Source organism: Denticeps clupeoides, chromosome 3 (genome assembly GCF_900700375.1).
Source record: "Denticeps clupeoides chromosome 3, fDenClu1.1, whole genome shotgun sequence".
NCBI lineage: Eukaryota > Metazoa > Chordata > Actinopteri > Clupeiformes > Denticipitidae > Denticeps > Denticeps clupeoides.
Window position 1 is genome coordinate 24,120,122 of NC_041709.1, and position 20,708 is coordinate 24,140,829.

The following is a 20,708-nucleotide window of genomic DNA, read 5'->3' on the forward strand; positions in this document are numbered from 1 at the left end:
ATGGCGCTCAAAACAGACATTCACTTCAACTTGGAGTACGATCAGTACTTTATAAAAAATATTGTGTCTTCTGATCAGATGTACTGTGGTTATTTGTCTTTGGGGGGGTCTTCTGTAAATAAGTTTCTGAAATGTATTGTTCTTTTCTGAAATTTTAACACGAAATGATAATGGGCATTGAATTGACACGTTCTGACTCTGAAATTGGTTGCATTTTGTTAACTTTATATTATCAGGCGCTGTTAGATAAATAAACTGAAACATAACTTTTTTGCGGAAATACGTTTTTGTCACTATAAAGGTGTTTAAATATCTCTAATATAAAAGGTATCTATCTTGAAAATCTAGGAAATCACTTTCAACTATTCAAAATAACAGAAAATGAACAGTAGTTAGCGCAACGTCCAGAGGGAGGCGATATTGCGACATGAGGCATCATACACGAAAGCAGAAAGCATAACCATAAGACCTAATAAAACTGCTCGTCTGACGAAATTACAATGTAATTAAGAAATAATTCACGTCACTTCCGCCGTAAAATAGTTCCCTCACTGACGCAGCTGTTGGCATTATTGCTATAAGTTGTTAGGTTGATCTGACCACTACGCCGGGACGGAACTGTGACATAAGAGAAAGTAACTTTTTTTTTTTAATTGAACATTTTAATATAATACCTGCTCATTTCAATATTCCTGTATAATACGTTGCAGTGGCTGTGAGAATAACCGTAAACCACCGGGCCACGCCCCCATCCCTCCGCGGCGCGGATATAAAGGCGCAGCCTCCGCGGCTGAGCACGCCCGGCGAGGACGCGCTTCACCATGCGGGGACTCGTGCTGCTGCTCGCCGCCCTGACGCTCTCCGGCGCGGAGGAAAGTGCGGTGAACGGTGGGCCACGCACACAAATATGTATATTCATGCAGCTCAGTGGTTTTAACAAGCTGGAAATTAAGCTGTCCTCCATGACGAAAATATCATTGTAGAAATAATAATACATAATAATAAAAACAATCATGTTGTAATCTGTGCATATACTTTATTATTATTGTTAGGTGTAGTAATAATTTTATAACTTATTTTACATGTATTATTATAGATTTCCTGTAGCTATATGTGTATATATTTATTTATAACCTCTGCAAGTCTTCCTGGATTAAAATGTTATTTTTATCCATATCTCTCTTTCGCTCTCTTTTTCTGCAGATCTCTTCTCTTTGATGGGGACAGCCCCATCCAGCGGCTCTTTGGATCTTGTTCGGAACCACAGTAGGGTGGGATCCAAAGACCCCTCTCTGCCCATCAATGAGCTGTCGGAACAAAGCAAAAAAGTTGCAGACCCCAAATATGCAGCGCACCCGTTGCCTGCTGCGGTGTGGCCGAAGCACACGGACCTGGTGCCCCTGCCTCGACCCCGGTCTCACGGCAAGAGCAAGAAAGTGTCTAAAGGGGAACGTTTCCCCACAGAACACAACAGCGAGAAGAACCAAGGCGACAGACGAGGTTACATCCCGGTTCTGCCCTCCAAAATCACACCGGTCAACACTGCCAACATCACTCATAAAACTGGAGTGGACAGTCCCAACGGTCCCCCACTTGGTGACGCCGACAACAGTCACAACTCGAAGTCACGAGGCCATGTTCAGATATCCGCTAACCCTCGCAGAGACAGAGAACCCCAGAACAGACGACTGGACCCTGAGGAGAATCGTCCCGGAAAGTCCAGTCTGGCCAGCGGGGACAACCGCAACAGCAGCCGTCCCTTTGTCCTGCACAACCGCCGCTCTTTCAGCTTACACCACCACTTCGACATCTTCAAAAGAGGTTTGTGTTCAGCTGATACTAATTATGAATTAAGAAGACAGATATTATTCAATATAACAAATAGGCAAAAATGTAATATAAAAAATATATAATCAATATAACCATTATTTGAAACCATTATGGCTTTCAGTGGGCGGGGCATTGCTCATGACTTGTAACCAATAATATTGTGATATTGGCTTTACAATGAATTGATTGGTCTGACTGTGAGGTGGATCAGGGCCAAGGTGTCAAGTGGTTAATAAAATGCCAATAATTGTTAACGTGCTTACAGTACAGGGCAAAGGTTTGGACACACCTTCTCATTCAATGTGTTTTCTTTGTTTTCATGACCATTTGCATTGGTAGATTCTCACTGAAGGCATCAAAACTATGAATGAACACATGTGGAGTTATGTACTTGACAAAAAGTGGAGACCTGACCTCCACAGTCACCGGACCTGAACCCAATCCAGATGGTTTGGGGTGAGCTGGACCGCAGAGTGAAGACAAAGGGGCCAACAAGTGCTAAACACCTCTGGGAACTCCTTCAAGACTGTTGGAAAAGCATTTCAGGTGACGACCTCTTGAAGTTCATCGAGAGAATGCCAAGAGTGTGCAAAGCAGTAATCAGAGCAAGGAAACTAGAATATAAAACATGTTTTCAGTTATTTCACCTTTTTTTTGTTAAGAACATAACTCCACATGTGTTCATTCATAGTTTTGATGCCTTCAGTGAGAATCTACCAATGTAAATGGTCATGGAAGAAAACACATTGAATGAGAAGGTGTGTCCAAACTTTTGGCCTGTACTGTAAGTGAATAAATATAGAATACGAGGCCATAAATTTCAGTTTTCAGTGAATGCTTCACAGTTCCAACTATTCAGTGTAACTGGTGCTTGTGTGTGGACACCTTGGGAGGTGTGGAACACCCACATTTCAGCAGATATGATCCCAAAACGGAAAAGCTTGGATGATGTTCCTGGAGAAGCCACTGCGCCCCCATATCGAGAAAACCTAATTATAGTTATGACAGTTACAGCCCAGTTAAGGTGAAGTAATAGGATTATTTTTACCAGGGGATCGGGAAACATCGGTGAAGATGCTGCATCAGGGTGAAGGGTGTTTGAAGGGAAGGGGAGTGAAAGGAATTCTAACTATGCAGAAGTGAGAGGGATTGTGATACAGCAATTAGCAGAAAATGGGAACAGACAGGAATGGTTTTTATAATGACACCGCACTGACAGGCCTGGCCTCATAACGATGCTGGAATGAGCGCTCTGGTTTCGGCACTGGCAATGTTCTGTCCCCTTCCACAGAGTCCGAGTTCGCTCAAGATGCCGTGTGTCTGAGCGAGTGCAGGAAGGAGAAGGACGAGAGGGAGCACTACTGCTACAGTGAATTTGGTACGAGTTGTACAAAAAAAAACATGTTATTTTCTTACACGTGTTGAAAGTGATTGTCATTGTGAAACACTGCAGCACAGCACACGGTGACACAACGAAATGTGTCCTCTACTTTAAACCATCGCCCTTGGTGAGCCGTGGGTAGCCAGGAAAGATGCCCGGAGAACAGTGTGTGGGGACGGCAACCTTGTGATTACGGGCCTATTTCCTTACCCACTAGGCCACCACTGCCCCATGTTGTAGTTATTACATCAATGCATCAATCCATCCTGATTTTATATTAGATTTATATTTTTTTGTCTATGCAATTTCTCATAATCTGTCCATTGTAAAAGATTGACATTGGGCTATGTTTGTTATATGTCCTCCTATGAGATATATTACCATAGAAGGAAATAAACCCTAAGTTCTGATGACTTATCTCTACTCAGTGTCATATAAGGAAGCACCACTAAATGGATCTTATTGATAAATGTAATTAATTTAAAATACACCAATACATTTTTGTAGAAAATTGCTGGTCAACAATCAGTATAAAAATATAGCAGATCTAGTTATCTTTTTGACTTCTTCTGTAAATAGCCATCAACGGAATTGTACATGATATTGAAATCCTTCGCCGAGGAATACATCTCATCACTCTCCTGGTCAACAGCGACGGCTTCTACAAGATGAGCCGGCTGTATGTGACGCCGGACAGCTACTTCTTCAAAGTGCGCATCATTGTCCTCGACACCTACAAGTGCTCTAAGCTCTGTCCAGACTTCAAGCTCGGTAAGGCTTCCAAATCCATAATCCATTGAAAATGGTGTTACTGAAATCAGCATGCATTTTTGTAAAATGTTTGGTCCGTACTCTCACCATATGCAGGAAACACAGTAAATCTCCCAAGAAAAGGTCACTGTAATTTAGAATGTGTCCAACAATTATCCAATGCGTACATTTTAAACATGACACACAAGCATACAAATGATGTAATATACTTTAATATTACACAATTCCCAATATTTACAGTGCACCTGGAAAGTATTCGCTTTTCCATAACATTTTATGTTACAGCCTTATTCCCAAATGGATAAAATGCATTGTCCCATCAGAACTCCACACACAACACCTCATAATGATAACGTTTTTCACGTTTACTTGAGGTTTGGGCAAATTTATTAAAAAATAAAAAACCTGTATAAGCGCATGGACATAAGTATTCACAGCCTTTGCCACGAAGCTCAAAATTGAGGTCTGGTGCCTCCCGTTTCCCCTGATCGTCCTCGAGAAGTTTCTGCAGCTTAACTGGAGTCCAGCTGTGGGAAAAAAAAACATTTGGCAGGAAATACAGAAAACAATTAATTATTCTCATAACTAAGTTCTACAAAACACATTTAAATACAAATTTATTTATAGCATTTCATATGCAATGCAAATGCTATAACATATAATACAAACATTGCTTCGTAGTTCATGGAAAAAGGAACTATTTTGTCATGGTAACACATGGGGGTGGGCAGAGTTAAAAGCTTTTTAAAGACGCAAGTTTAATTTAGCGGGTCCGTTTCCGAACTTTGCCCGTTTGTTCCCTGAACCATCGCTCCGTTGTCCGACAGGGAGCCGGTACATCATCATGGGGCAGATCTACCACCGGCGACGCCACCTGCCCATTGACGTCCTGGCCCTCGTTGGAGGGAAACTGAAACCCGGGGACGGGCTTCTGCGCAGCTCCAACTACGTCAAGCGGTACAACAAGAGGAGGCACCAGGCGGTCGTGGAGGTCACAAGCTTAAGGTGCTGGTGAGCTGCTTGCTCGCCACATGAGGACCTGACCGCAGCCTGGGTTCAAGAAATGGAGAAAAAGAAACTGTCACGGCTCCGCCCTTAAGCGCTCTTAAGTGTCCGCTAGACAAAATTAGCTTGCTGTACAGTGCTTGCCTCACGTTTGTCCTGTCCGGTCATCTGCACAACTGGGACGTGTTCACGGTCAATTTCAAAACTGAATTTAGTACCATATCAAGCAACCTCATCAAACGGTTCGTTGTGTTATCATTAGCTGATCTAGGCTTTCTGGGGCTCGGCCTTTTCTGTCGGACTTGAGCTGGAAGGACTGACCCGGGACAATAAACCAGAAACGCTGCCTCCTCCGGCTCTTTCTTCCCTTTCGCCGCTCTAATCGGAATTCTGGAAAAGCACTGTGATGTTCGAGGAACGTTAGGAGGTGACCTGGAGGTCACAAACATCCGGACCAAAGGGAACTAACGGGGAACCCTGGAGTGGTACGATTTTGAGTGGGTTGCGTAGACATTGTGGGCCAGGAAGCGTGTGTGTTTGTGTGTGCGTTCGTGCGAGGTCAGGAATCTAAATCACAATGAAATCTGACCCTCTCCGCACCTGGGTGCTCATGAAGGGCGTTCCTTCAAGATCGTGGAGAACGCTCCACACTCAGCCTTCCCTGCGTATGTGGAGAGAGGAAAGGACACGGGTGTGGATATACGGATCCGGGGGGAGGAGTAGGAGGAGGGTTTCTGGTACTAAACGTTCTCACCACGAATGTGTACGATTGCCCCCGAAAGTTGTCATTTGCACTGCAGCTGCACAATTGTCTGTTTGTTTGTTTGTTTTTTTTAATAAAAAAAATGTATAATGTTTTAATTTTTTCTAACATTTGTGTTTGTGTATTTGATTTTTTTGCGAAGGGTCCATTAACGGACCTTTGTCATCCTGGTCAGGCTGTGCTGACGACTGTGGAGTGACCCCATCCACACGCTGAATGAACCTGAAAAGCCTTCAGCCTGGAGCAGATCAGATTAACTCCGGAGATAGCATCGAGGGCTGGGGTCATAATTGTGGGGTAACGACAGCGAGTGCGGACTGCCGCTCCCATCCTGCACCCCGAGCCTTTTTCCCAGACCAGTGGGCCCCTATCTGTTATCGTGGCCTGAGGGAAGCCATGCTGGCAGGAAGCAGCAGCTTTGAAAATCCTCCTGACCGCAGCAGCAGTGGAACATTCCATGTGGGAGCAGCAGCTGTAAGAGTGTGTGTGTGTCTAATGATGTGGGAAGTTTTAGCAATCAATACAAGTTCTTTCCTGTGTGACCAAAGATTCACAAAGCCTGGAGCGAGGAGGAGGCAAAGGAAGTGGATGGAACGATCACTTGAAGCACTTAATGCAGCCCCTCAATATTTCACTTGACCGCTCCGTTTTTTATCATTTATTAAATTGTACATTCTAGGTGTAATGATGGATTTGCTCATTTGAAGTCAAATTCAACCAAGTAGTTGATCAAAAACCGCAAGTAATCTGCATTGTGTAATGAAGCCAATGTGCTCAACAACTCTTTCATCCATCTGATCATTTGGCAGATGGCAGAGAAAACTGCCATTGATCCATGCTAAAGTAGCTTGTGTAAGAAGCAACCCTCGCAGTGTCAAGCTACGCAGATTTTTAACAATGTTGAAGGTACTGTCTGGGTTCTGGAAAAACCTTGCGCCTCTTTAGGTATTTCAGTATAGAGTTTGAGGTGGTATATATATATATATATTTTTTTTTTTAAACTTTCCCCAGAATTTGCTGATACTGAATGAAAGCCAGATGCCACTGGCTGCAGCACAAATCCAAAGCCTCCATCCAGCAAAGCCCATGCTTAACATATCTTGACACATTCTGGCCAAAAAGCTCTGTTTTGATTTAAATCTGCATACAGGACTTCATTTGACTGAATATTGGATCCAGGAAAGGTTTACAAACGTCATATTTGCTCAGACATCAATGTACAGTCTGATGAATCGTCCTGAAGGAGGGGAGGGTAATTTGTTTTTCCATCAATCCATTGGGCAATTCAACTTGACCTCCACTGTTCCTGTTAAAAATATCATTTTAGAAGTTAAATATGATGAAAATGTGCAGCGCAATTGAAAAGATAGAAAAATGACTTAGTTAAAAGCATTGGAAATCAAGTCTATTTTATGTCTGAATTTAAAAGTTTGGGTTGATGGTTCGATTGTTCCAAAATTTTGTGCCAAAATTGCAAAGGCACGATCATCTCTAGTTTTCCTTTTGGACTTTGGCACCACCAGCAATTACTGTATAAAAGAATGAAGTGTAAATGTTGGTATATATGGAACCAGCAACTAAGTCAGGTAAGACTTGAGCAGCACAATTTAAGGACTTAAAAGACCAAAAGGACATTTTTTAACTGTATTCTGTATGCCAATGGAAGCCAGATAGAGAGGCCAATACTGGGCTATCAGGCCAAAATTTCTGAGCACCAGAAACAAAACGAGCAGCAGTATTTTAGATCAGCTGGAGCCGAGAAAGGGGAAATTTACTGACACTAGGATCAAGTGAGTTGCTGAAGTACAGATGTGAGAGGATAAAAGTATGAGATACAGTCTACAAATCAGAGGGGCTCAACTCTAACAAGCACTCTTAAATGGCAAAAGCAGCTCTTGACAACTGAGGATATCTGTATCCATAAAAATAAATTAGTTAAAAAGTTTTGACATAGGACTTGCACAACTCTGTTAAAGAGCCAACATGAACAGCTCCATCAGTGGCTAATGGTCCAAAAACAACATCTTTTGTCTGACACAGCATTTGTGTAGAGAAGTCAGTGACTCCTTAGTCATTGGTAAGTAAATCTGGGTGTAGTCTAGAAATGAAAAGGTATGCCATATTTTTAAAATATGTAGCCACGTGTAGCATATACAAAGAAAATAACAATGGGCCAAGACTGGACCCCTGGAGAACACCATACTCCAGATGAGCAGAAGAGAAGACCCTATGGCTAAAACAGGATTTAAAACAGTCTAATTCCCACCCACTGATCCAGCCTTGACAATTTCTTGGACAGCCCAGAAGCACTAAAACATTTTAGACTTTGCAGCTAATATATATATATCAAAAGGAACATAACGAATGAATAAATAAAACTTCTTGCTTTTACTTTGTGGGTATAGTATTTTTCAGAATTTTTGCTCTGAAATTACCATCCCTAATACTGATTGTGAACAAGCTAAATATTGCACTTAAGGTCTGAAAAAGTCACCTTAGTCCAGCTCAGTAAATGCAGGAAACTGGATCAGCGGTCCTCCACTATCTGACTTTGCAAAAGAACTGAAAAGGAAGTTAAGAGTAACTGCAAGACCAAGAAACAAACCTTGAAAATTTGGAGCATCCTGCCATGCGATTGTGGTGCTGGTCAGGACAAATTAAGGAAATTCTGAAGATGCTTCGGGCGACTCTCACATGACTGCCGTCAAATCAATTTTACAACTTGCAGCATTTAACTCGGAACTTCACAGTGATGTGTTGCAGCTGCAGACAGTCCGATAAAAAACTAATTAAAATGATTTTATTCTGTACAAAATTATTTTAATACGAATTGTTAAATTATAGATTTTACCTCTCCCCCAGTTTTCAAAAAGCAAATATTGGTGAATAAATAATACAAGTTGCAGGAGCTTCCTTAATAAAAAATATTCTATATACACATCACACACACACACACACACACATTAAATAAACAATCTGCAAGCCCCCACCCTGATATGCGCACAAAATGCAGCATTAGATATTTTAATTTATATTTAAATAAGATAAAAAATTTGTCTTTCAACATGTACATGTGGGTCAAAGGTCATCAAAATAACCACCACCACCACCAAAGCATGCGGCTTCGGTACAATGATCCCTTCAAAAATACCTCTGACACTCCAACAAAACCCAAATACGACAAAAATCCTGAACATTTTTCTGTAAACCAAATGCTCTAAAGGTTCCCCCACCCAAGCGAAATTTATGGCTGCAGACCACAACCTTTTTTTCTTCTCCCCCTCCCAAGTGTAGGTACGTTAAAAAGGTGGTTGTTATGTGGATACTGATGTGTTTGCATGGGTGGGCAAAAACCACCCGTTTTTGGGGTCCTTACATTTCAGTTCAATCTGCCCTTTATGCTTCTTGTAGGAACATCCCTCCCCTGAACACATTCCTCTTTTCTCCCCCCCCCCCCCCCCCCCTCTTTTTAAGTAGAGAAGGATTTGGGAGAGGTTTCTGTGGCTTCCTTCAGTGAATGTTTTCAATTACATGATGATCGATGGTTCTTATCAGTGTGAAAAGAGAATTCAGTTTTTTTCTGTTTCCTGGTACTTCCATAGCAAAAAGTAAATAAAAAAAACTTTCCCAAAATTGTTTTTTTTTTTTTTAAATCATAAAAAGGACCACCTCTTCACATCAATTGTGCAAATTTAGATTACAAACAGTGTTATTAGCTGAACAAAACACCGTAAATGGCATCAGGGTGAATCTTTTAATGTTTTAAAGGGGCAGTGGTGGCCTAGTGGTTAAGGAAGCAGCCCCATAATCAGAAGGTTGCCGGTTTGAATCCCGATCCACCAAGGTGCCACTGAGCAAATCACCATCCCCACACACTGCTCCCTGGGCGCCTGTCATGGCTGCCCACTGCTCCCCAAGGGTGATGGGTTAAATGCAGAGGACAGATTTCACTGTGTGCACCGTGTGCTGTGCTGCTTTGTATCAGATCACTTCACTTTAATAAAGTTCATGGGCATGAACTTGACCTCTGGGAAAATGGTGTGGCAGTGGTGGCCTAGCGGTTAAGGAAGCGGACTTGTAATCGAATAATTGTGGGTTCCACTGAGGTCCCCTTAAGCAAGGCACCGTCCCCCACACACTGTCTGTCAAGGCTGCCCACTGCTCACCAAGGGTGATGGTTAAATGCAGAGGACACATTTCACCGTGTCACCATGTTCGGAGCATCACAATCACCTTCAGTTTTTAAATGAGGGGAGAGAGAGGGAGGGAAAGACCCAGTACATCAGTTTTAGTAGACTACGCTCCAGTCTGGTAGATTCTACAGGGCTGCTGACTGCATCTTGTTTTTAGAGACCTACAGAACACAGCAGGAAGGAAATAAAAAAAGGAAACAGCTGATGACCCCTTCAGTCGTTGTTATTTTTGAATTTTTTTTTATTAAAAAGCTTAACTGGTAATAAACCGAGTGAGGAGTACAGGATGCCATCGGCTCATAACAGCGTTCGTGTCCTGAACTTAAACAAACAGAAAATAATAAAACCACGACAGCAGCCATGTTTTCATACACAGAGAGATTAGAACCACATACAACTCTTGATAACAAAAAAATCCATTTTCTGTAAATGCTCCTTCACAAAAGGGCTCATGTAGGCAAGTAAAATACACTGTACAAGTCATCTACATCCTCTGCACTGTTCCTGATAGGGGCATTCACATGCTTGTACTTTTTCAAGCTTTTATAGCTTATGATACTGGAGAATATATATAAAAGAAAAGAACTGTGGAATTCGGACATTTGACCAAAGAAACGAAAAGCATGGATGGCATAAAAAAAAAAAAAAAACAGCAGCATGCAATGATTTTGAACACAAAACCAAGGTAGCAGAAGGTACATGCTAATGCAAAGTTCTTCATATCACACTACAGAACGTTCACAGCATCAGACATGGAACCAGGCACAGCAAATTAAACGATGAGCAATATTAACACATGACGCCGCTGGAACAAAATGAAATGCAACAAACGTCAAGGAAGCATAGAGAGGAACTTGATGGAGTTTGAAGACCTGCATGAGGATTTGATGTTACCTGTCATCTTTGAAAGCTTTGAGCTTGTGGACGAAGAAGGTCTCGAGGACCTCTGCACACTGGTAGAAGGACGAATCGCTGGGGTTGTAGTAACGGCAGCTATCGAACATTTTGGTCACGTCGGCAACAAACTCAGTCAGCTTGATGTAATAGTGCTTCTGTAACCGGTCCTCCAACGTAGAAAGGTCTAGATGGGGGGAAGATAGAAGATATTACTTTGGAATACAAAGAAATTTGAAGGTCTGGACACCAACGTATTCATAAGGTTTCACCGTAGGGATGATTTCACAACCAATTTGCTATTTGCTGATTAACTTTCTAACAAGTGGAATTTACAACTACAAACTCACCTGTTTGCACACAAATGTATGTAAAAAAAAAACGTAAATGGTTTTCCATCATAAAGATGAAGTGAAGATTAGCATTTACATTCTAATATGATGTCTAAAAAAAAAAAAAAGGGAAAGAACACACACACCACAATAATACCACTGTAATTCCTCCACCAACCACAAGAGACAACAGTGAGTGACATCTTGTTTATCCTCCACTCCAGTCTTGGAAAAGTGAAAGCTCTTGGAATTGAACTGTCACTTTTTTTCAACACAACAAAAATTAAGTCGGTGGTTATTAGAGAGGGGGAAATAAATATTATTTATTAGGACAGTGAGGGGGGTGGGTCCTTCCCCTACATCTCAGCCAAATATTGGTTGGGTATGTGAATTCACGCTTGCTGAAATGCATTTTATTTGATAAATTATGAATGATTGCATTTGTTAAATAAGTGTTGAGCCTCTTATGAATTCCAGTTAGAACACATTCAAGGATCCAAACCCCACCCTCCTCGTTCCAAAAAACCAAGCGTCTCCCTCTCCCATCCTGTAGCCCTTGGTAAACTCAGGTCTGTATCAAAACGCCGAGCCCTTTGCCAAAATGAACACGGGTCTCTGACTAAACAGAAACGGCGGAGAGAACTTCCTCCCTTCTGGGGGCTCTTAAAGCTGCAGCCATCAGGACCGGCACAGAGGCCGCCAGTGTCCGGCTTTCTCCACCCGTCATTAACCGCCTGTTTGTTTGCCAGTTCAAAAGACTGGGCCTGCACAAGGCGCCATTTACACGGGAGGTTTGATCTGCGTTGGGGGGCATTTCCTCTAAAGGCTCCTGGAGCACGAGGCTACGAGAAGCGCTTCAAATGCAGCGCTTCGACCGCGCTTTACGATTATGCCTGGATGGTATAATCATGACACATGGCCTCCCAGAAATCCCCTGCCTTCATCTACCCCTGTTCATCGATCTTCAGACTGATGCTTCAGAACTTAAGGCCAATCTTCTGCCACACCAGGCTCTTCGGTCTTTGACTGAAACATAAGGGGTGGTAGTTGCCTAGCAGGTAAGTAAGTCACAGGTTCAAACCCCACTTACTACCTTAGTAGTAAATAGCCCCTGAGCAAGACAATTAACCCTGAGTGTCTAAAGGGGACATACCTTCTCATTCAATGTGAAGTTGTGTACTTAACAAAAAGTGGAGACCTGGCCTCCACAGTCACCGGACCTGAACCCAATCCAGATGTTTTGGGTGAGCTGGACCACAGAGTGAAGGCAAAGGGGCCAACAAGTGTTAAACACCTCTGGGAACTCCTTCAAGACTGTTGGAAAAGCATTTCAGGTGACGACCTCTTGAAGCCCATCGAGAGAATGCCAAGAGTGTGCAAAGCAGCAATCAGAGCAAAGGGCGGCTATTTTGAAGAAACTAGAATATAAAACATGTTTTCAGTTATTTCACCTTTTTTGTTAAGTACATAACTCCACATGTGTTCATTCATGGTTTTGATGCCTTCAGTGAGAATAAACCAATGTAAATGGTCATGAACCTAAAGAAAACACACTTAATGAGAAGGTGTGTCCAAACTTTTGGCCTCTACTGTAGGTGTACATAATGTAACATAATGCGCTGGCATTATAGCGGAATTAGAAGAACGGGTGTTCAAGGACCATGCGGATTCTTTGGCTCATTAATCAATTTAGATTACCTAGATGTGTTCTTTGTCGCAAGTCTAAATTTGTTTTCTCAGAAACAAAAAAAAAAAAGCTTACCACCTCTTTCTCAGCCACCTCTTTTTTTTGTCACAACATTACTGTGACCACAAGCACATCTATTTTTATGTCAGAAAAAATGTCTTCTTACTTTTCCCCTCTGTTGTCATGACGCAATTTTCTCAGGTTTACAGCCGAGATTTACATTTACTATTTATGGTTGAAAGTTGGCAAATCCATGGGCGAACAATCCCAGCTAGAGTGTGGTTTATAAAGCGTATATTGCTTTCAGTGTGTGTGTGCACATTTTTCAAAAATGACTTTTTTTGCTTACAGCATTTTCGTCATTTGCTCGCATATACACTTTTAGTATAAGTTTATAATAAGTCTGATCAATTCTGATGTGAATAGAAGGGCTGTGAGTCTGAGTATCTAAATAACTCAAGTCAAATATTGCGTTTTTTTTTTTTTTTCTTTTTTCTTCTAGTGCTAAATCTAGTCTAATTCAGAGCAGAAATTCATATTTCAGATTAATGGAAAGTGCAGAATGCCAGTTTCAGATTTACACTAATATTATATTTAATTCTACACACTCCAACTGTATGTACCTTTCTCCAGTACTACAGGCAGGAACATAGTCCAGTGTGCGACCATTTTTTTTACGGCGTTAGCTGCTCTGTACACTCACCCATGGGCTCTTTGATGACACCGTAGTAATCTGGAACTTTGCTGGGATCCACAGGCTCCAAAAAGGGCCATGCCATTTTATGCGCCTTTCAGCAACAGGATGAAAGGGAAAGAGGGGGGAGGAGAAAGAGAAGAGATAAAGAATGAGAGAAAACAAAACAAACCATGAGGGCCGATATTGGAAGCAGCTGGTTCAATAAGAACAGATGTGCTCTTCTTCGTTCTCGCAGAACACAGGAGAGAAGCGAAAGGCGGGAGTTCAGAAGAAAAACACTCCTGGGAAGCAGTCCAAGTGGGGGTCCCAGTGGACCTGTGCACATCTGATAAAGACAAACGGGCGGGGGGGTCGTGGCAGTGTTGAGGAACAGTGCCTCCTTTGTTTCCACGGTGACTGTGGAGGAGGGTGGGGCTGGCCGAGAGACGGGCCCAGACATACCTGTAAGGAGCGCAGGATCCGGCGTAGCCCCTCGTAGTCCTGGTCGGTCAGGGAAGTCAAGACTGGGTCCTCCGCAGACTGGCACCGCGGGCACACATACTCGTCGATGTGCGTAGCCTCGCTCTGAAGGATGCCTACGCAGCGCCCGTGGTACCAGTTCTGGCAGCGGTCACAGCCGATGTAGAACCTGCACGGGGCAAAATAAACAGGGATAACAGCCAATCAAATCCACTCATGAAATTTAACCAAACTCGTCAGCCAATCAGTCGGGTTTAAGGTCGATTCTTTTCTCGAGTCAGGGGACTGGTGCTAAGTGCAGGTTCTACGCAACTAAGCACAGGGCTGGTTTGCGAGAATAAGGTTAAAAAAAAAAAGATTTAAAAGATTAAAAAAAAAATGAAAGAAAAAATAAGATCTATAGTAAAAAAAAAAAAGATTTAAAAGATTAAAAAAAAAAATGAAAGAAAAAATAAGATCTATAGTAATCCAGAATGAGGTAGTAGCGTGCATAAGCGCTGACTATAATCGGACCGCCTCGGTTTTAAAAGAAAATGGACAGATACAGACACCGGCCAAACACTTCTATCTATTTTTAGTTATTTATCTCCTTGACCTTACAAGGCCAGATTGAAAATAGTGTCCTTAATCTTCAGAGGATCAAAGGGGAAATGCCAATGGGGTTCACAACAATTAATGTCTAAATAACAGTGAAGTGACTAAAAGCACCATAAACACTATTAGATACGGCATTGTTAGCGCTGTTAAACTTTACATTTCTAATTTAAAGGAAATTGACTATCTCCTTTTAAGCCTACAAGAACATATCGACGCTCAGGTTTCTTACTGAGCTTCATCATAGGGTGTGCGGCAGACACAGTAGAGCTCCTCGCTGCTGCCCTGCTGGGCCAGTCGACACTCGCTGCAGACGTAATCTCTCATCTTCTTGGCGTCCATCTCTGAGATGCCCACACACTCACCATGATACCAGTTTGTGCAGAGGTCACAGCCAATGTAGAACCTACGAAGGTGTGGATGTTAGTCTGGTACTTCAGACATCTCTGGAAGATGGTGAAAGAACAATATTGCATCTTACTTGGACTCATCATAGGGCGTCTTGCATATGCAGTACAGCTTGATGTCCGTGCAGGTCTTTGAGGTGGTGGAGATGTTCTTGCTCTTGGTGGATGGTGCCTCCAGCTCGTCCTCGCGTTTACGTTTGTAGGGTGAGGTGGACAATGTGATGGTGGATGGATTCCTGATAGTCAGAGCTGTGTCCAGAGATGCCAGAGATGCTGCAGCCATGGTGCCTTCTTTTTCATGCCTGAGCTTCATCAGGTCCATCTTGAGCTCCTCCTATTGGAGTGGAACACGACGTTATAAAAATCCTTCGTGCTTGGCTCAGAACACACAGTTTTTATCTTTCACAATGACAAGCTGCTCAGATGCCAACCTGGACCTCGAGCTCCAGCTCTTTGTCCAGCAGGGCCCTCTTCTTGAGGATTTCAGCCTTGAGCAGCTCCTTCTGCTTGAAGAGCAAAGCAGAGAGTTTGGAAGCGTTCTGCAGACAGTTTTTCTGCGCCACCATTTCCTCGTGCTTCCGCTTCTTCGTGGCCTGTCGCTCGTCCTTGTCTATCTTGTCCAGAATGATCTTAATCACCTGGTTACACACAGTCATCCTGTGCAAAAATAAATAAATGGAAAAAGATTGACAGATGGAGACATTCATCAGAAAAGATTCATGAGCAGCTCCTCCTTCCCCCTTCACTTACACAGAAAGACAAATAAAGCAGGAAGAAAAAAATAAAAATACAAAAGAAGGAAACCGCTGTTTTGACATTGGAACACTTACTGTTCATTTCATAAATTAAAGCTACAAATGCAAGACATGTCCAAAATCACAAAATATAACAGATATGGACTCTGCCCTGCCAAAAAAATATGCCATCATCTGGTAAGGGGCTTTAAATGTTCCAAGAGGCCACATGTGGCTTAATCCGTGAAGACTTTTCCTCAGAAGATAGCAAAAGATATTGCTGCATTTCAGGAGTAAACTTATTAACCTAAAATTACTAAAAAGTCATCAAACACATTAAAAACTGGAAGGATGGCGGAAAACCATAATTTCACATGAAAACTGTGTCCAGAAAACTTGCTATTGACTGTGATCAGAGATCCGTTTGTGAAGTGAGACAGTTTTTAGAGAATGGACAGCAGGACTCAGAGCATTGTTTACTAGTGAAAGTAACTCACCATTCAGCAAGAACGCTCTTGTTAGATATATCTGATTATGATATATATAATTATGTGCAAATGCATCACAGTGACTTAATGGGCAATGAAAGATCAGAATTCCGGTTTCTGCCACTGCTTTAACCCTTCAGGACGGGCTCCACTGTGCTCGAGAAGTGTGGGAGTATGTGGTGGTGGAGAATGGCGCTTTTGTTCTGCCTGTTTGTTGTTGGTACGTCCAAAACTCGTAACTCTGGTGGGGTGGAACGTTGTGATGGACACAGGCGGTCCTTCTCTCATGTCCCTCCTACACATGGGAATGAGCGGGCTCGAAGGGGGGAGGTGGTGGTGGAGGAGTCAGACAGCGGCACCAGCTGTGTGTATGTGTGTCTGTGTGTGTGTGTGTGTGTGTGTGTGTGTGTGTGTGGTGGGGTTGTCAAGGGTCAGGTCTGGTTCCCAGACTCAACACAGAACGCTGGGGGGTGGGGGGTGGGACAGGGCATGAAATGGTGCAATGGCGAGAGAGAACCCTGCAGTGTTCTTGTAAGAACATACCAGGCGGAACTGGACGTGCTAAGTTCAAATGCCACTGATGCCCATTTATGCTGCATTTATGTACATTTCAAACGCAAAATTCTGTGTGCTTGTGTTGGCATAGCTACTAACATACCCACTAGAGGGCCACCTGGAACCCCAAAATTCCCAATATTTTTACAACAAACGTAACAAATGGTGGAAATGGTGGTGATTACTTTTTTACCATTTCACAGTTCCCCTACTACTGGAATTCCCACTTGTACCCAACTGTAGTCCATTCTGTCCATACCAAAAAACGTGCACAAAGCTCTGACCATATTGATGAGTAATGTACAGCAGGAACGGGCCTTTACGTGGCAGCCAAACATTTTTCCCAGGCATTAAACATCCCATTTGGGGCGCCGCCTTATGGGCAGCTGTGCTGGTTTCTTGCGTTTAACTGAAAAACCTCCAGCAGGGACCTGCAGCAGTCCTGCGTAGACTTTTAAACACATATTAGCAGAGCTGAAAATACTGAAAATAGAATATTCTGTCCGACCCACAAAAACTCATGCTCAAGTCTGTATGCCACCAAGACATGGTTAACAATCATGCACAGAGAGGAAAAGGTGACACTTCATTTGGCACGGTCTGCACAAGGCCACCTCACCTCTGGTTCTCCTCCCGCTCGGCCGCAGACACACCCCTCTTCGTCTTCAGGCTCCCCATGGACATGTTCTGCTTCATAGTCACCTGGGTTCAGAAGGACACAGAAGACAGACATATACAAAAAGAACAAAATTACACACACATTACATCAACACAGGTCTCTCACACAAACAGGGCAACCACACCAATACCAAGTGGTCACAAGAGTGGAGCATAGTCATCATGCAACTGGCATACGTTACAACAAATTATGAGTAAAAACTCTTCAAACAATGTTTCCCTTTTATCAAAACTGCAAATAAAATAGCATTTTATAACAAATGTATTCAAAACACAAAAACTCTATGGTGAGCAGCTTCTTGCTCAGAAGGCCCAGGGCTCCATCTCACCTGTTTTTGGGCGTGGCTCTGGTTGCACTTCTGCTGTCCCGGCTGCTGGATCTGTGAAGCCGGTAAGGTGATCAGATGGGGGGTGACCTGAGCTTTCACTAGAGCTGGCCCGATGATCGCTTTAACCTGCAGGGGTGACTGCACGGGCACCTGAGCTTGGGGTGTCGAAGGAGGGGTGCGGGGAGCCAGGGTTCCCGCCTGGACCGGAGACATTGCTGCGTTCTGGAGGCCAGGCTGGGCTGGGATTGTGACCTGCTGAGTCTGAGCTGAGAGTGACATGAGAATCAAAACATAAATATTAAAATCATACAGCAGGCTTTCTGTCTGGTGGCCTTGTAAAACGTGTCCCTATGAAATAGAAGGTGATCACTTAAATCTAATAAGAGCTTTCTTACACTTATTTTTAATTGCAGTGATCTAGTGATCAAACAATGAATCCAGTGTCAAATTCGGATCAGTAAAATTATAATAGTGTTGTGGCATTTTTATTTATTAAAATAAAAAAAAAAAAACAAGAACCTTCAGCCCCAACCAACTATTGGTGGTATACTGGAGATACGATCCTTTTCAGGTTGGTAAAATTCATATTTTTGTGTGATATATGAATAAAAAAAAAAAAAAAAAAAGTTTATTTATTTATTTATTTATTTATTTTTAAATTATTCTAATGCACTAGAATAGCAAAGTGGACTTCCAGATTGGGGGATGTGTCATGGCCAGATCTTTTAACTGGCTTGTAATGCAGACGCACTATCACTATCAGAATCAGCACGTCCCCACCTTACCACAGAATTATTTAATTGGCCAGTTTCGAAAAAACATTTGCTTAAATTTAACGTGTTGTTAACACAAGTGTGCCTATCACTTCAGAGCAGATTGTCGAAATTTCCCATGAAGCCTAAAATACCTGGTGTAGAGGGGTTGCTGTTTCTGCTGCTGCTGGTGAAGAGAAAGTGCTGGATCTGGCCACTGGGCAACAGCGCCTGCATGAGCTGCTGGTTAGGGCCGGGGACGACGGTCACTCCCTGTGGAATTATCTGCAGCTGCCCGCCGCTCTGACCCCCAGACTGACCCTGGACCACAACTGCCAGGCCCTGACCGACTCCACCCTAAAGAACATTTCAGGAAAAATGAGTTGGCCGATGCGACAGAAAGCCAGGAAAAAAAAGGACAAAGTAGAGAAAAAACAAACCATGTTCAGAAATGACAACACCATGAATATTTCACATTAACAGAAGAATAAAATGACAGGTTTTTATCCACCTGGGTGAGCTGTGCCTGCTGCGCTGGTGTGAGTTTGAGTTGAAGACCAGATGGGGTCCGGGGGGCGGCTGGCTTGGTGGGGGTCACTGAACTGCTGGCGGACATTGGACCGGCGACAGGAGGGGTGACCCCCTGACCTCGAACAACCTGGGTAACCACCTGCTGGGTCTGGCCTGAGAGGGCCAATAAAAAAAAAAAAAAATTAGCGAGGGGAACATGATGCAAAATATTTTAAATGCGTTCTCACGTTCAACCACATTATTCAAATTTGGCCTGGATTCTCTCTTTCTGAATATGAATTCGGATTCAATTAAATATGAATGATTAATATGATTCAAAGCTACCTTGTTGCACCATGTGGGGGGTGTGCAAAATGTTTTTCCCAATGGCACCACCCTGCTGGACAGGTGCCTGTATGACCGTCGTCGCTGGGTGTAACTGGCCTCCTGTAGTAAACACCTAGCAAGGAATTTACACATACAATTATAAAAAGGATGAGGTGCATCTATTGGTCACAACCACAACAGTGTGTTTACACAGCATTTCGTTGCCACGTTTACCACCTGTTTGCCTTTAGATGGATCAATTGAAATACTATATACTATACTATACTAAACATACTAGGATATTTTTTCCTTAAGGTTTGTACCATGGCTAATTCGCAGACCTGCTGCATACAGACTAAAAGCGATGTGAAGTGAGAGTAAAAATACCTTGTGCCGGCCAGGGGAGCCAGAAGCGTCTCTCTGCACTCTGATGGTGGCGCTCTGCGACTGGACGCCAGTGCTGCGGGGGGGAACGATTCTCATTGCTTTCTGCCGAACGCCACCTGTGTAGAACAGGACGCCTTTTTAAAATAATAAACTTGTGGACAGCCACCCTACTTTTCTGCAGAGCAGCTTTCCTCACACCTGTGCTCAGGTTTAGTGTTCTCTCAAATTTATGTTTGAGGCGAATTTCTATCATGTCAGTCGGGTGCAGTTCGTATTGAGATGACCGAGAGAGACCCGAAAAGGAATGAAACTGAAATGGAGGCGAATATATTTTAAACCTGCTCATTTCCCCACACATTTCCTTTCCTCTCAGTCTAGAACTCGTAGAGTGCGCAAAGAAAGCTGGGCTTTTAAAAAGCAGTACTAGTCTGGTCGGGTTGGGCCTAACTTTTTAGGCCTGATTCCAGCTCTTCGGACAGCACCATCTAGTGGCGCTTCCTTCTACAACTTAAACAGGCGAAATCAAACGCACCCTGACTATTTTTAAAATCGGAAAACATCTGAGGGAATTTCCTGTATTAATAAAAACAGGGTGCCTTTGCCGTAGCTCTTGCTAAGGTTGGGAAATAATAGCAGTGAAACATACTCGATCAAGTCAAGTCGGATTCAAAGCACGAAAAGAAATGCTACTCTAGCTAATCTAACAGAACTTCTGCATCTCTTCAGGATGTCTTCAAAGCGCCCAAGTCAAGCCGTTTCCTTCTCAAAGCCAGTAGGCTGTAGCCGTGTATGTTTTGAAGTGAGGGCGGACATCAAACGGGCGGCCTTTGCCTCGGTGTTTGCTCAGTGTGCGGCGCACTTCTCCGTAAGAGCGGCCGAGCGAGAAGAAACCCCTCTGTGTTATGAGCTACCTGTCTGGGCAGCCAGACCTCAGG

General features: G+C 43.1%; 2 protein-coding genes across 7 annotated transcripts in view; one reads left to right on the plus strand and one right to left on the minus strand.

Moving 5' to 3' along the window:
* Positions 1-748: 748 nt before the first annotated feature.
* Positions 749-5,848, plus strand: LOC114786025 (uncharacterized). Its single transcript, XM_028972758.1, has 5 exons — positions 749-888; positions 1,204-1,821; positions 3,122-3,208; positions 3,791-3,982; positions 4,810-5,848. The coding sequence occupies exons 1-5, from the start codon at positions 822-824 to the stop codon at positions 4,995-4,997; spliced, it is 1,152 nt and encodes a 383-aa protein (XP_028828591.1). The 5' UTR covers positions 749-821; the 3' UTR covers positions 4,998-5,848.
* The window catches only part of LOC114786023 (nucleosome-remodeling factor subunit BPTF-like), a 33,739-nt gene continuing 17,209 nt past the window's right edge, over positions 4,179-20,708 (minus strand). For 4 of the 6 annotated variants that reach the window (XM_028972752.1, XM_028972751.1, XM_028972756.1 and 1 more), the window contains 13 exons: positions 19,774-19,889; positions 19,405-19,519; positions 19,061-19,233; positions 18,705-18,906; positions 17,798-18,063; positions 17,410-17,492; positions 15,445-15,670; positions 15,088-15,347; positions 14,839-15,012; positions 13,995-14,181; positions 13,560-13,644; positions 10,838-11,024; positions 4,179-4,509 (listed from right to left, as the gene is read on the minus strand). In XM_028972752.1, the coding sequence (XP_028828585.1) occupies positions 4,302-4,509; positions 10,838-11,024; positions 13,560-13,644; positions 13,995-14,181; positions 14,839-15,012; positions 15,088-15,347; positions 15,445-15,670; positions 17,410-17,492; positions 17,798-18,063; positions 18,705-18,906; positions 19,061-19,233; positions 19,405-19,519; positions 19,774-19,889 (2,282 nt within the window). In that variant the 3' untranslated portion in view covers positions 4,179-4,301. Of the gene's footprint in view, positions 4,510-9,985; positions 10,749-10,837; positions 11,025-13,559; positions 13,645-13,994; positions 14,182-14,838; positions 15,013-15,087; positions 15,348-15,444; positions 15,671-17,409; positions 17,493-17,797; positions 18,064-18,704; positions 18,907-19,060; positions 19,234-19,404; positions 19,520-19,773; positions 19,890-20,708 lie in introns of those variants that run through there. The other 2 variants (XM_028972754.1, XM_028972755.1) reach the window with 2 other exon arrangements.

What these genes read in the sequence shown, in the direction of transcription:
- LOC114786025 (XM_028972758.1), top strand. Translation starts at nt 822, where the DNA reads ATGCGGGGACTCGTGCTGCTGCTCGCCGCCCTGACGCTCTCCGGCGCG. An exon ending in CTTCGACATCTTCAAAAGAG is followed by an intron (nt 1,822 to 3,121) that starts GTTTGTGTTCAG and finishes CCCCTTCCACAG; the next exon opens with AGTCCGAGTTCGCTCAAGAT. An exon ending in CTGTCCAGACTTCAAGCTCG is followed by an intron (nt 3,983 to 4,809) that starts GTAAGGCTTCCA and finishes GTTGTCCGACAG; the next exon opens with GGAGCCGGTACATCATCATG.